The sequence below is a fragment of the Balaenoptera musculus genome, chromosome 16 (genome assembly GCF_009873245.2).
Source record: "Balaenoptera musculus isolate JJ_BM4_2016_0621 chromosome 16, mBalMus1.pri.v3, whole genome shotgun sequence".
NCBI lineage: Eukaryota > Metazoa > Chordata > Mammalia > Artiodactyla > Balaenopteridae > Balaenoptera > Balaenoptera musculus.
The window spans coordinates 5,675,519-5,691,064 of record NC_045800.1 but is presented as its reverse complement, the minus strand read 5'-3'; the positions used below and the strand labels follow the sequence as shown (position 1 = coordinate 5,691,064).

The following is a 15,546-nucleotide window of genomic DNA, read 5'->3' as shown; positions in this document are numbered from 1 at the left end:
CTGGCAGCCACCATTCCACTTTCTGTCTCTGTGAAATTTAGCTACTCCAGGCACCTCAGAAAAATGAAGTCCAACAACATAATGTCCTTCTGTGCCTGGCTTATCTCAGTCAGCACAAGGTCCTCGAGGTTCAGCCATGGTGCAGGTGGGCTGCCTTTCACTCTGTTGACAGGGTCCTTGGATGCACACAGTTTTTCACGCTGACGCAGCCCAACTTACCCATTTTTTCTTTCGTGGCCTGTGCTTTTGGTATTGCCATCTTGGATTTTTTAATAACTTTATCTGTGAACTTGTGTTTTGTGTATAAACCCCATGGGATGAGCATGCATGTGAGCAGGAAGACGTGTGCCATGTGTGTGTTTGTTGATTTCCTTGCTGCCCCATTCACAGAAGGTGTTCTGGTGTTCCTTGATCACAGAATTCGGGTGAACCTACAATGCATGGGAGTTTAGAGAGATTCAAAGTGAATAAAAGTTAAGCGAATTACCCCAAGATCAACTAAGCAGAAGGACGACAGCCCCGAGAGGCCATGCTTTCCACTGGAACCAGATTTGCTTCAAACGTAGGAAGAAGGCTATAGATTTCTGAAAAACACAAATGCCTGAGCAACTCTATTGAGACAGACTGGGACCTGGGATCTGGGACCCTTTGCTGCAGTGCTTGCACCTGAACAAACATCTTCTCAAGCAACAAAATACAAAGAAACCATAAGGGACTAAAAATAACTGCATGCATGCACAGTTGGGGCAAATTATGGACAAGATACAAAAAGACCAAAAACCCAACGGCCATTTCTGAAGAGCCGGGAGCAAAAGCAGGGTGTTGGGGGCAAAAGCAGGGTCCTGCGCATGCCCCCTGCTCTCAACACCACCAAAGAGGGGGGGCAGACCACCTACGCCACCCCTCCAGCCTGACCTCTGATACACCCCTACCCTCACTCCACATAAGGAACCAGCTCGCCCCCCCTTAGGGACCGAGCAAGGGAACTCGTTACTTGTTCTCACTCCCCGCTGCTGAAGCAGGGGCCCCAGTAAAGCCTTGCCTGAATTTCTTGTCTGGCCTCTTATCAATTTCGATTGACTACAGAGGCTAAGAACCCTGGTTGGTAACCCTATCATATCTCTTCTTACTCCTCTTACATCCCTGTGTTAGCCAACCGCTTACGCCGAAAATAATAGCATAGAAGGAAAGGAGAGATGGGCAACCACAGTCCCCTTTCCTTTTGGTCCTTCTTTACTCATCAGTAAACTGAAGGTAGAGAGTGTTGGTAAAATATGATTAAACCAAGGAATGAAATTAAAATCTGAATTGGTTTTTGCAGTGTTTCCGTTGTTCTAGTAAGAATACATATATGAGACATTTCTCCAAAGAAGACATACATATGGCCAGCAGGCACATGAAAAGATGCTCAACATCACTAATTAGAGAAATGCAAACCAAAATTACAATGAGGTATCATCCCACACTGGTCAGAATGGCCATCATTAAAAACTCTACAAATAATAAACCCTCCTACACTGTTGGTGGAAATGTAAATTGGTGCAGCCACTTTGGAGAACAGTATGGAGGTTCCTTAAAAAACTAAAAATAGGGACTTCCCTGGTGGCGCAGTGGTTAAGAATCCACCTGCCAATGCAGGGGACACGGGTTCTATCCCTAGTCCAGGAAGATCCCACATGCCGCGGAGCAACTAAGCCCGTGCACCACAACTACTGAGCCTGTGCTCTAGAGCCCGTGCTCTGCATCAAGAGAAGCCACCACAATGAGAAGCCCACGCACTGCAACAAACAGTAGCCCCACTCACCACAACTAGAGAAAGCCCGTGCGCAGCAACAAAGACCCAACGCAGCCATTAATTAATTAATTAATTAAAACTAAAAATAGAGCTACCGTATGATCCAGCAATACCACTCCTGGCATATATCCGGAGAAAACTCTAATTCAAAAAGATACATGCACCCCAGTGTTCACAGCAGCACTATTTACAATAGCCAAGATATGGAAGCAAATTAAATGTCCATCAACAGATGAACGGGTAAAGAAGATGTGGTATATATATACAATAGAATATTCCTTAGCCATAAAAAAGAATAAAATAATGCCATTTGCAGCAACATGGATGGACCAAGAGATTATCTTATTAAGTGAAATAAGTCAGAGAAAGACAAATATCATATGATATCGCTTATATGTGGAATCAAAGAAAAGATACAAATGAACTTATTTACAAAACAGAAATAGACTCACAAACATAGAAAACAAATTTATGGTTACCAAAGGGGGGATAAGATTAATTAGGAGTTTGGGATTAACATATACACACTACTATATATAAAATAGGTAAATGAAAAGGACCTAGTGTATAGCACAGGAAACTACTCAATATCTTATAGTAACCTATAATGAAAAAAAATCTGAAAAAGAATAAATATATATGTATATAACTGAATCACTTTGATGTACACTTGAAACTAATACAACATTGTAAATTAACTATACTTCAAAAATTTTTTAAAAAAGGAAAATACATGCATGGATGAGATTAAAAATAAAAATTGTATCATTTCAATAATTCCACAGATGAGTTAAATGTTTTAATATTTGTGTTAAAACTGAGATCACACAATATAAAGAGGAACAGTAAAACTCATGGTAATAATTTAAATTATTAGTTTTTCTTTACTTACACCAACTAAATAGCAAATAAAAACCATCATAACAAATCAAAAGAAAGACCATGGAAGAAAGGAAAAAGACTTATATGTTAGAACCTTAAATGACTATTATTCCTGTTTTTTTTAACATGGGGACCACATGTTCATTTTGTTCTGGTCCCCACAAATGACACAGCCAAACCTGAGTGAGTGGACATTTACTGCAGAACTGTTGCATGGAAAGTGATCGTATTCTTGTTCCCTGTGTCTGAGAGCTGGCACAGTGGCACGCAGGCATTTGGAGCATTTGGAACAAATATCCAGGCATTTGTTCCCGGATATTACATCAACGGCGAGGAGCAAACAGTGTGGATCTGAGCCCCCCGCATCTCCCATGCACCGCGGGCCCCTCTGCATGTCCATCAACCGAGACCCAGTCCCTTTCACACACTGAAAGCAGCTAAGCTGGAGAAGCCAGCAGTGTCCAGAACTCATTAGTGAGGAGCTGAGCACACTTGTAGCTAAAATAATGAGTTTTGTGAAGTTTCTGTAAATGGAGGGCTGGATCAGAGGCTCTGAGCCCTCCACAGGGTAGCCGCTCGAGGGCCCACCCTCTCGCCCCTGGTTGCAGTGGCTTTGCTGGGAAGAGGCTTCTTGCTCTCGATACAAAATGGCAAGCAATTTGTTGTGTGCTTTAAGAAGATCATGCCCCCATTTTGCCTTCAGCCCTGTTTGTTTCTCTGAAACATGATTATTCCTAAATCCTGGATGTTTTCCAAGATACTCCTTTCTGGAGCTGTCTCCAAGTCTTTTCTGGATGGAGAAAGGATATAAATTAGACTCACAGAGAGGAAATTAAACAATTTCTCTATTCGGAATTTAATAAATGAAAAGGGGAGTAAATGGAATGACCTCTATTTTGGAGCTTCATTTTGGCAATCTAGAGCTGATGTCTGTCTGTCAATCACTAAAAAATGAGTGAATCTGGAAGCGAGCCTAACGTATCAAATCAGAGGACGCTCTCTTCCATGCCCAAAGTCATCAACCGTCACTCATTCCGGCCTCAGGTTTTCACCTAAAACACACTTCATGCACTTTTGTTCATTCGTTCATTCATACATGTACCCCACAATGTTTCTTGAAGGCTGACCTGGTGCTGGGGACACAGTCGTGAGCTAGAACAGATTAGGGGCCCCTTTCCTTATGAAGCTTCTAGACAGAGGTTCACACCTATGTGCCTTCAATTCCAAGGGCTCCTATTATTTCCCTTTTTGCACAGATACAAAATTTTAAATACAGTATTGTAAGCAGAATACTCACATGTATCATATGTCCTCTTTCCTTTGAGTGTGAGCAGAACCAGTGAATACAATGGGCTATCACTTCTACAATTAAGTCATGTTACATGCAAAAGGGTTTTGCAGATTCAGTTAAGGTTGCTAATCAGTTGATGTGGAGTTAATCCAAGGTAGATCATACCAGGTGGGGCTGGCCTAATCAGGTGTGTTTTTTAAAGCAATCAGAGGGATTCAAAACAGCAGAGATTGTCCTGCTGGCCTTGAGGAAGCAAACAAACATGCTGTGAACTGCCTATGGCCAGAGCCACATGACAAGAACCTGAGGACAGCCTCTAGGAGCTGAGCATGTCAGTCAAGAGCCACCATGACAATGGGGACTTCAGTCCTACAGCCACAAGGAACTGAATGTTGACGATGACCCGGGATCTTGGAAGAGGACTCTGAGCTGCAGATGAGATCACAGCCACATCTGACACCTTGATTCAGCCTGGAAAGACCCTAAGCAGAGAGGCCAAAACTGTGAAATAATAAATAGGTCTTGTCTTAAGCTACTAAGTATACGGTCATTTGTGTTGCAGCAGTAGAAGAATAACACAGATCGTATCTGCCAGATTGTTTTGTTTTTTTTCTAATAGCCAATCAGAGCTGAAACTATGTATGATCCTACACTAAATTGATGTTATCTCAGTCATAAGTAAACAAACAAGTTGCCTCAGTTAATTTATACAGAGTGAGCACAAGGAAACAAACATATTCCTTGGACTGCAGAATGCTGATTGATAATGCTGTGGACCACCATGTTGGGAAACACTGAAATATATACTGTTTAATGTGACATGGCCCAATCTTGATGATCTGGCCTCTGCCAAGTATACTTGGTATATATATTATAAAATATACTTGAAAAAATATATATATATACTTGACAAGCAATGCTTTGACATAAGTTCCACTAAATTAGGAAAATTTTTAGCCATTATTTCTTCAAATATTTTTTCTGCCCTCACCCAATCCCCACTCTTTCAGAGATTCTAATTATATGTGTCTTGGGTGTCTTGAGATCTCTCCCTCTCTTTTTATCTCTCTTCAGTTAGAAATTTCACTGATCTTTTCTTTTTTTTTTTTTTTTTAATTTTTTATTTATTTATTTTTGGCTGTGTTGGGTCTTCGTTTCTGTGCGAGGGCTTTCTCTAGTTGCGGAGAGCGGGGGCCACTCTTCATTGCAGTGATCTTTTCTTCTATAGCATCCAATTTCCTGTTAATCCCATCTAGTGAAATCTCCATTTCAGATAGTATTAAAGAATCATTTTTTTCTTCTCTATAAGTTCTATTTGGTTTATTTTTATGTCAATTACTTCTCTTCCCATTGTGGTAATATCTTCCCTTAAATCCTTGACTTTAAGGGGAAAGCAATATATTTATAATATTTATAAGAGCTTTTTAAAAAGTCCTTGCTTGCTATTCCATCATCTCTCCTATTTATGGATCTGCTTCTATTAATCGTAATTCCTCCTGGTTAAAATCATACTTTCCTGCTTTGTCAAATACCTAGCAAGCTTTATCTGGATGCCAGATATTTTTAATTTTTTATTATTGCTTGATGGATTTTGTTGTAATCTTTTAAGGAATGTTAAACTTTGCTCTGGCCGGCAGTTAAACTACTTGTGAAACAGCTTGATTCTTCAAGAATTGTGTTTTAAATTGCTATAGGATGGGCCTAAGACAGCCTTTACTCTAGGGCTGGTTTAGCAGACTTCCAAGGCAGAACCCTTCTAGAATCTCTACTGAATTTACCATACATTCAATGAGGTCTCTACATTCTGGATGGTGGGGAACTTCAATGATCCGCGGCCCTAAGTGAGCACTGAGAATTGTTCATCTGATAGCTTCCCAGTAACTGTTCTTCCCTTGCCAGTTGTTCTTTGGCCTTGTGAAGTTTCACAGCACAGATTGGTCTTCATCTGCAGACTCAAGGGAACCTGAAGGAAATGTCTGGAGCTCTTTCTCTGCCTGGCTCCCTCCTCTCAGGAACTACATCCTGTGAATTCTAGCCGCAGTTCTAGAGATTACTGAGTTCTCTTTAGGTTCTGCCTGCCTGTGCACCACCTAGAAGTTGCCATTCCAGCTGCCTGAAACGTCTTCCCCTTCTCCATTCTTACCCCACATTCTCACCCTCCCTGCTGGTCCTGGGAAACTCCCAATCTCCCGTGAAGCACGTGCCCAGAGGTCTCCTCCTCTGTGCGGTCTCACTGAGTTCTCTGGGTCTACGGCTCTCTGTAGACCCCCTGACTTGGCATTCATTGGCTGCCTCCCCGACCAGATGATGAGAAGGGGCCGGAACCCTGCCTTTTGCAACTCTAGTGTCCCCGGCACCAAGCACAGTTCCTGGCACATAGTAGGTCCTTGATACTTTTTTTAAAATGATCCAGCCCAATCTTTCCTCTTTTGTCCATCTGTTCCACTAGAAAGGGAAGAGAACCTGGGACAGCAAAAACAGAGGGCACTGAGAACACATGTGGGACTTATAAACCAGAAGCAGGTGCTTAATGTAAAAGCCACGGGAAGGAAAGATGCCTAAAGCAGAAGGAGAGAGTCAGTGGGCTATCTACTGCCTCTTCCCACCTGATTCTGGCATGGTTTAGTTTCTCTAGGACCAACTCTGAAGTCCCCTAGGTCCCCAGCTATTGCTGTCGGGACAAAGGCTGCTTCCCTCTCTTCTCCCCCAACACCTTGCAAGAAACACAACCGCAGAGAAGGATGTCGCTAAGGTAGAAGCTCCCTTCTGCCGCTCCTAACTGTGTCTCTGTGCAGTCTGCACCATCTATCTGGGCCTCGCAGAATTTTCTCTTTGGAAAAACAGGGCTCATGTGCCTCGCACAGCTGTGGTGAGGATCAATGAGGCAATTCAGGGACCAACCAACACAGTCCCCTTTGTTCCATCCCCATCTCAACTCTCCTTGCACAGAATGGTCCAGCCACTCTGCTCTCTGATCGTATCTCCCCCCACCCCCCCGCCATGCCCCTTCACACCGGCTTTCTCAACACAGGCAATTCGCACGGGTTTCTTTGTCATTTTCTCTTTGGTTAATGCGGCTGGAAAATATCGGTCTGAAACTTCCAGATCAAGGTTTCAGACCTGTATCAGAATCACCTGGTTTTTATGTTAAAAACAGATTTTTGTACTCAGCCATAAAAAAGATGAGATAATGCCACTTGCAGCAATATGGATGGACCTAGAGATTGTCATACTAAGTAAGCAAGTCAGACAAAGACAAGTATCATACATTATCACTTATATGCTGAATCTTAAAAAAATGATACAAATGAACTTATTTGCAAAACAGAAGCAGACTCACAGACATAGAAAACAAACTTATGGTTACCAAAGGGGAAGGGGGTGTAGGGATAAATTAGGAGTTTGGGATTAGCAGATACAAACTATTATATATAAAATAGATAAACAACAAGGTCCTACTGCATAGCTGTATATTGAATATAGGGAACTATATTCAATATCTTATAATAACCTATAATGGAAAAGGATACGAAAAAGAATATATATATATATATATATGCATAACTGAATCACTTCACTGTACACCTGAAACTAACACAACATTGTAAATCAACTATAATTCAATTTTAAAAATGAGAACATGTCACTCCTCTGCTTAAAACTCTCCAATGATTTCCCAATGTATTTAAAATAAAATCTAAAAGCTTCAAAATTAAAAAAAAAAAAGAACCAGAGATTTCTGGATCCCACCCTTTCCCAGAGCCCAGGGGTCTACATTCTTAGAAAGGTCTCTTGAGGATTCTGAAGGACACTAAAGTGTGAGGGCAATTCAATGCTTTATGAGGTGACAAACCCCATTCAGATCCTGGTAGGTCTTCAAGGGAGGGTACAACTTACATGAAAAAATGCCCTGTTCATACTTCCTGACTTAACCCTGGCTTTACCAGGCAGGAATCAGATGTGTGTGAACACACATTCTCAATAAGCTCTTGTCAGATGGAATTTGCAGCTGACCACAGGACTGCGTGGGCTCTGAGTAGAAACTGTGCATTCAGCTCAAGGACAGCTTGGTGACTAATCTCTGAATTGCTCAGGGAATGGAGCCAAGGGTGTAGGAGGTCATAAGTCCCTGTCACCTGGCACTTTCAGTGAGGGGAAGCTAGGAAGGGGATGTTCACCAGTTGAAACAGGACTCCTGGCACAGGGGCAGCGTCCTCAAAGCACTGGTCACAATTAGCTCAGGTCCAGGGGCCATGTCTTCATGCCATGGCTCTGCTTCAAAGTTGGGGATGACAGAAAAAGGCACATTGGAACTTGAACACCGACAACGACTCACTTTTACGGAATGCTGCCTCCGTGCCAGGCCCGAGGCTCAGCCTTTATCTGAGCATCTCCCTTATTCCTCCCAGCAACCCTATAAGGCAGATGTCACCATGGTTCCCATGAACACAGATGAGGAAACTAAGGCTCAAAGAGGTCAGGACACTTGCCAAGGTCACTCAGCTATCAAGACCCCAGAAAGACTCCATCCAGTGCCCTGGGTCTTGGTCACACCCCCCTTTCATCTACCATCTCTCCTGCCTTGGTTTGGCTGAAATGTGGACGTAGTCCCCCCACCCATGCACAATTTCCTGACGGAAGTTGGCCAAAATGATGTCAGATAGGTCTTAGGAGGCTTGGCTGTAAATATTCCAGATCAACTTGCACTTCATCTTTCACAGACATTCACAGTGCAGTTAATTTGGAGACCTCAGTCACCAGATGTGATTCTTGACATATCAAAACTCATCTCAGACCTCTGACCTCTTGTGCCTCTTCAGGACCTCACCCCCTGACGGCCAGCCTCCCATTGGCAGGAGCAGGGAGGGGCTGGTGTGGCAAATGGACAGCACTGATTCCCAAGGGTGGTCGCTCCATCTTTTGCCTCTTGGATTCCCTCCTCCTGCATCTGGACAGAGGCTACCAGCCATCGTTGATGGATGAGTGGTTGAAGCTTCTAGGAGATTCTAGAAGGATCACCAAGTACACTCTCAGGTCTTGCACATGAGGCAGAGGTTTCTGACCTGGTCATTGGGCGGCAAAGCTAATTGAAATATTTATTGTCCTTTGTGAAATGTCCTTTTCTCAGTCCTGACTCTGGAGGGCTCAGTGCCTTCCCTGCAGCCAGAGCCACCAGCATATCCCAGGGAAAATACCACTCGGAGGCCAAGGCTTCAGAAAGAAAAGTGAAACTCAGAAGACTCTGATCTGGCTAAGTCTCTTCAGCTTGGTTTGGAAATAGGTAAATTGTTTTGCACCTTTTGATAATTGTGAGAAGAAAGGGAATGTTTGTGTCACCTTCTGTTTGGGCTCAGTGACTTCTTTATTCCCTGAATAAAGTTATCGTGAAGCCCAAGCACTTAAAACTTGAGTGCTTTTATTTCATACGACCTAAGGGTTCACTTCAACCACTGGAAAACATTCATCAAAGCCCAGAGTGGCATTTCTCAACTCCAGGGGGACATCAAAACCACCTGGGCAGACACACCTACCTCCGGCCATGATGAAGCAACCGGACAAAAGCTATGAAGCAATTGTTTCCAGACACTGGGCACAAGAAATGCGGGGCTATGAGGGGTAACCAGAGAGGTGAGCCCTACAATTGTCCCCACCTAGAAGCAGTTTTCAGGCTGTGTATTGGGAAGGGGATGCTCGAGAGACCATGGGGTCTCACTGAGTGGATGGGGCAGGGGTGAGGAGTCAGAGAGGCTGAGGTAGCTAGAATTTGTGCAGCCAAATACCAAGGAACAGCAAGGAAAGAGAGTTTCTAGCAACCTGCCAGGGGGTCCACCAGTCTTTGGCCGAATACTCACTTGCACATGCTTAAGGGAAAACTGCCTGAAACCAGGAAAAGAACTGCCAGACAGCAGTAAGTTGGACACTTCCAGGACCTCACCCAGAGCTGGAAACAGTTTGTGTTCCCACTGGCCCTGGTGGAAAGATCTCACATACATGGGACATTAAGTTGAGTCCTCACAAGGATCATGCCTTAATAGCGGGGCTGAACTATGGAAAACAGTATGGAGGTTCCTCAAAAAACTAAAAATAGAGCTACCATATGATCCAGCAATCCCACTCCTGAGTATGTATCTAGACAAAACTATAATTCGAAAAGATATATGCACCCCTATGTTCACAGCAGCACTATTCACAATAGCCAAGACACAGAAGCAACCTAAACATCCATCAACACATGAATATATATATGTGGTACATATATACAATGGAATACTACTCAGCCATAAAAAAAGAATGAAATAACGCCATCTGCAGCAACATGGATGGACCCAGAGATTACCATACTAAGTGAAGTAAGTCAGAAAAAGAAATACAAATACCATATGATATCACTTACATGTGAAATCTAAAATATGACACAAATGAACTTACCTACGAAACAGAAACAGACTCACAGACATAGAGAACAGACTTGTGGTTGCCAAGGGGGAAGGAGGCTGGGGGAGGGATGGAGGAGGAGTTTGGGGTTAGCAGATGCAAACTATTATATGTAGAATGGATAGACAACAAGGTCCTTCTGTAGAGCACAGGCACCTGTACTCAATATTCTGTGATAAACCACGATGGAAAAGAATATGAAAAAGGATGTATATATATGTATAACTGAATCACTTTTTTGTACAGCAGAAATTAACACAACATTGTAAATCAACTATACTTGAATAAAATAAACTTTAAAAATTAGTGGGCCTGAATTAGCCCGAGATCAGGGTTCCTCAGCCTCCACACTGTGGACATTTCAGGCTGAGCAGTTCTTTGTTCTGGGCGCAGGGGACTGTCCTGGGCACTGCAGGATAATTAGCAGCACCCCTGGCCTCTACCCCGTAGGGACCAGTAGCATCTTTCCTGAGTTGTCACGACCAAAAATGTCTGCAGACATTACCAAATATCCTCTGGGGTGTGGGTGGAGGGCAAAATCACCCATGATTGAGAAGCACTGCCCTTGACTAAAATCTGCCAAGAAGTAAGGCTCAAAAGGATCAAAGTGTCTTCAAGGAATGTAACCTCATGCCAGAACAAAGTTCAATGCTCTTTAAAGGAATACAGCAAAATCAAACACCCACTCTGGGTCACAAGAGCCTTGGCTGGGCCACAGGCATATGTAGTTTGTAAAGGTCACCGTGAGAAAACAATCCAAATATCCACCGGCAGATGAACGGATAAAGAGAATGTAATATATACATACTGGAATATTATTCAGCCTTAAAAAAGAAGGAAACCCTACCATTTGTGACAACATGAATGAAACTAGAGGACATTATGCTAAGTGAAATTAACCAGTTACAGAAGGACAAATGGCATGATCTGTCCTGCATGACTCCACTTATATGAAGTATAACAACTAAGCAAATTCATCGAAGCAGAAGATAAAATGGTGGTTGCAGGGGCTGGGGGAGGGGGAGGGGGAAGGTGGAGTTGCTACTCGATGGGTATAAGTCTTCAGTTATGCGAGAGGAATAAGCCCTAGAGCTTTCCTATACCACATAGAGCCTATGCTTAACAATGTGGTACTGTTATTTCAAAATATGTTAAGAAGACAGATGTCATGGTAAGTGTTTTTACCACCAAAAAACAAACAAAAAAGCAACACGCAAAAGAACACAAGGAAATTTTTAGCAGTGATGGATATGTTTAGTACCTTGACTGTGGTGACAGTACTATGGGTGCGTGCATATGTCTAAACTCCTCAGAGGGCAGACATTATCAAAAAGATAGATAAATATAAAAAAACAAAAGTTTACCATGATTCTTCTATTCAGCCAGAATTGAGCACCACAGCCAAGTCCAAAAAAAAAAAAAAAAAGGATGAGTAGGAAGGGGAGATGGAAATGATAGAGGTTTGGGGAAATGTTGGGAAGCACGGCTAAATCGTGATCACCAAATACAGAAACTTTCCCTGGTCCATCTAATGATTAAATGTATTAGAAACTGTCATCTGCATGAAGACAGATGGGTGAGACTCGGCTGGCGTGCCCCAGCCCACGCCTATCATCAGAATGGTCTCCTCGATCAATTAACAGATGCCAACTCACATTCCAACTCTGGGAGATGTGAGCACATCTCTGAATTCTACGCGGCTTCCCTTCTAACATCAGGGAAACTGTCCACGCCCTGCTTCATAGGGAATCTCAGAAGGTGGCCATGCTTGCAATGTTGACAGCGACCAGAACTCAAATAAAAATCCATCTCCTTGTCCAGTTATGGTTATTTTGACGTCCGAAATTTATCAGGTATGTCTGCAGGAGGAGAAAGGCTCTGAACATACTGTGTTTTGAATAGTTTGGGGCATTTTGGAGTCAGCAGGGATCAAGGCTTTGCAAACATGAAGAGCAGGACCTTTAGCCCCCTCACCACCACCTGCTTCCAATCCTCGCTGCCTTTCAGATGTGACAGTACATCTGCTTGTCATCCCTATTACAAGGCAGTTTAAGCAAGGGAACGAGTGTGGCTGGACCATCCCTGGGCCAGAGTTAGGTCTGTCCCAGATGAGAGGCAGCATCTTCAAGCGTTAACACAGCTCAGGACTAAGGTCACAGTTTTAGAAAAATGCCAGCCTTAGACTTTAAACTCAACTCAAATACGTCTGTATGTCTTCCTGAGGAGGACTTGAAATCCATAAGGTTTTTACAGAAACAAAATCTCCCAAACTCACTCTTCCTGGAGAACCAGCCAGTTTCTTTAATGCAGCACTTTTGTGCATTGAGAGTTCATCCAAGTGACCTTGCTCATTTTTTGCCCCATCAGGTACTTTATGGTTAAAGCCCTGGCAGATTAACCAATGGCCTTGGAGCCTTCGAGAGAGAAGGGGTCACTGGGCCAAGTCTAACAGGACCCAGAGGCTGTTAATTGGGCTCTCGTCAGTTCAGCTCGGAAACTGAGCAAGGAAGCTCTCTTCTTGCTGGGTTTCCTAACCTAAATGGCTGACATGCCCCAGTGGGAATAACACGAAGAATAGTTCAGTGGACGTGGAATATTTTAAAGTGAAATGTTTTTGCTACTAAAAGAACAGAGCTCGGAATTCAGAGGGATCAGAGGCACAGATCCTATCTGAGTTTTCAAACTTGGCCTGCCCTTGAGTGGAGGAAGCAGGCCCTGCCTGGACCGCCTTTCAAATCACAGACATAGTGAGGACTGTCCAGCTGACCAGCCTGATTGCTGTGGGTCTCAGACTCACTTGAACGTAAGACTTTAGACTCCAGGTTACACTCAAGCAGCAGGCACACAGCCTCAATTGTTGGCTGTATTTGGCAATGTGGCTTGGGGGGGGAGTTGAGTCACACAAAAAAATGCTGTAGCTGCAACTGTCAGTATAATAGATGTTTTTTACAATCTCCTACAAAGATGCACTTTTCCACACCGTTACCTTCAATGTTGCTATAGGAGTAAACAAAGCTTTATGCATACCAAAAAAAAAAAAAAAGGAACACAAGAGCTGCTCTTTGCCCTTGAGGGTTTAAAATGGAGCCATGAACACTTTTTTAAAAATGCAAGCTGATATAATTCAACAAGTTTTTGTCTCTCTCTGGAGGACTGAAAAATAACCTCAGTGAAAATGATACAATGATAAAATTCTGTCCCCATCTGATTAATTCCTTGTGAATAATAACATCTCTGGTTTCCTTCAATTATATTCTAATTGCACACCTCTTGCTCTGGTTGATTGGGCAATGAACCAATGAACAACTATTACTGAATTTAATTAACACCATTATTTCCCTGGCCTTTATATCTCTGTGGTGAACATGGAAATTCACAATCCCAGGGCTGGCACTGGGAGAAGCCAGCCTTGAACCCTGCAGAACAGGTTCTGACATTGCTCTGGAATAAGGAAGCCCAGTGTGGGGAACGAAAGACCTGGAGTTTTTGCCAGCATTCATGGGAAGCCTTTCCTAATAACAGCATCAGTATTCAGAAAGGTTGCCTTTCCATAAAACATTAGCAATTTGCATGTTACATTTATCAAAAGGGATGGGTAAGTGAGCTATATGGGAATCAATTACAATGTCATTCATAATTTAGTCCATGTACTATAAAGCACTGATCAGATTTCATGTGTGTTTACCTTCTGAAGGATAACTGCCTGTGGCTTATTCCAGTTACAGAATACAAATATGTTTCAGAGTAATGTGTTTATCTCACTTTGACATTCTAAATCTCCCAAGTTCTCCTTTTTCTCCCACAAAAAGTCGTTTCTGCTTGAAAATAAGAGCTCACCCTCAAAAAAATAAAAGCCCATTCTTACTGGTGTAACTTAAATCATTCTACTTTAACTTCATCAAGGCAAGGCATAGATATTCTCCTGCAAAACCCATCAGGAAACAAACAGGAATTGTTTTTAAAAATAGATGAAATATTAAAAAAAAAAAAAAATAGATGATTGCAAATTTACAGAGCTAAGAATATTTAACTCCCAGAAATGTACCACAGTTTCTAAAGGTGGATACAAATTATCCAACTGTTTGGCACACTATTAAATGTTGTAGATGCAGACATGTGTCACGTGTAAATTAGTTATCCACTATGCTCCCGCCCCCGCATATTTCAAAACCTGAAGTAAATTAAGAGATGAGAAAGTCTTTTCCAAATACCTCAGGAAAAACTACAAACCGATGATTTATCAGACCAGATGGAACATCTGACCTGTCTGTTTGATAAGCAACACTCCATTTCTCTGAACGAGGTGTGTGCCCAAATTCAACCTTACCTCGTATCTGCTGGCTGTCTGCCCAGCTGTCTTCAGGCCTTGATACATATGGATGATACAAACTTTGGCTCTTCTCTGGGAGGGAAACCAGTTCCTCTTCACGAAATCCATGACCATCACATGGTTTTTCAACTCTGTACTAAACGTTTTGATCTGAAAAGTCCGGTGGACGGCTGTTTCCGCGTGGCGGGCGGCATACCCCTTCTGATGAGTTTTTGTAGAAATTCCAGACTGCTGCATGATACGCGGAATCCTGTGACTTCAGCGAGCGCGCCTGGCAAACACAATTTTCTTTGTTTAATCCAGGTATCGAGTGCAGCAGGAGGCACTTGGTAAGTGCCTGGGCTCGACCTCTCCCGGAGTTTTCCAGCTCCAGACCTAGTTGTTCTCAAACCCCAGCTGCAAAGAATATAGGATTTGCACGTGGGAACCTCGAGGGTGACCTTTATGGGCTCTAAAAATACTCCTTGTTGCTGTCTGCCCGTCTCCAGCACTTCCACCTGTGTTCTCAGGTCGCTCAAAATCTTCTCTGATTTCAAAGACACATTTCTCTTTCCCGCTGCATTCAAGTTCTGAACACAGGATCCACCTGGTTACCGCGAGGTCCAATATGTTTTTCAGTCTCCAGCCCCTCCAATCCAAATAAATTATTCACGGGGCGCTGTACAAAGGAACCAGAGGTGATAACTGCCGCTTTTTAGAATTCCTGCTTTTTCTTGCCAGGACTGAAAGGAACAAGAACAGACTGCTACTGACACAAAGGGTGACCTCAGCCCTGGAGAAGATAAGAAACACATTCAAGTGAAAAAGAGAAGT

General features: G+C 42.9%; 1 protein-coding gene across 1 annotated transcript in view; it reads right to left on the bottom strand.

Annotated features, from left to right (window-relative positions):
• C16H10orf90 (chromosome 16 C10orf90 homolog) overlaps positions 1–14,970 on the bottom strand; it is a 245,815-nt gene extending 230,845 nt beyond the window's left edge. Inside the window, exon 1 of the mRNA XM_036828851.1 lies at positions 14,731–14,970. Within this exon, the coding sequence (XP_036684746.1) occupies positions 14,731–14,970 (240 nt within the window). The remainder of the gene's footprint in view (positions 1–14,730) is intronic.
• Between the last annotated feature and the right edge of the window lie 576 nt (positions 14,971–15,546).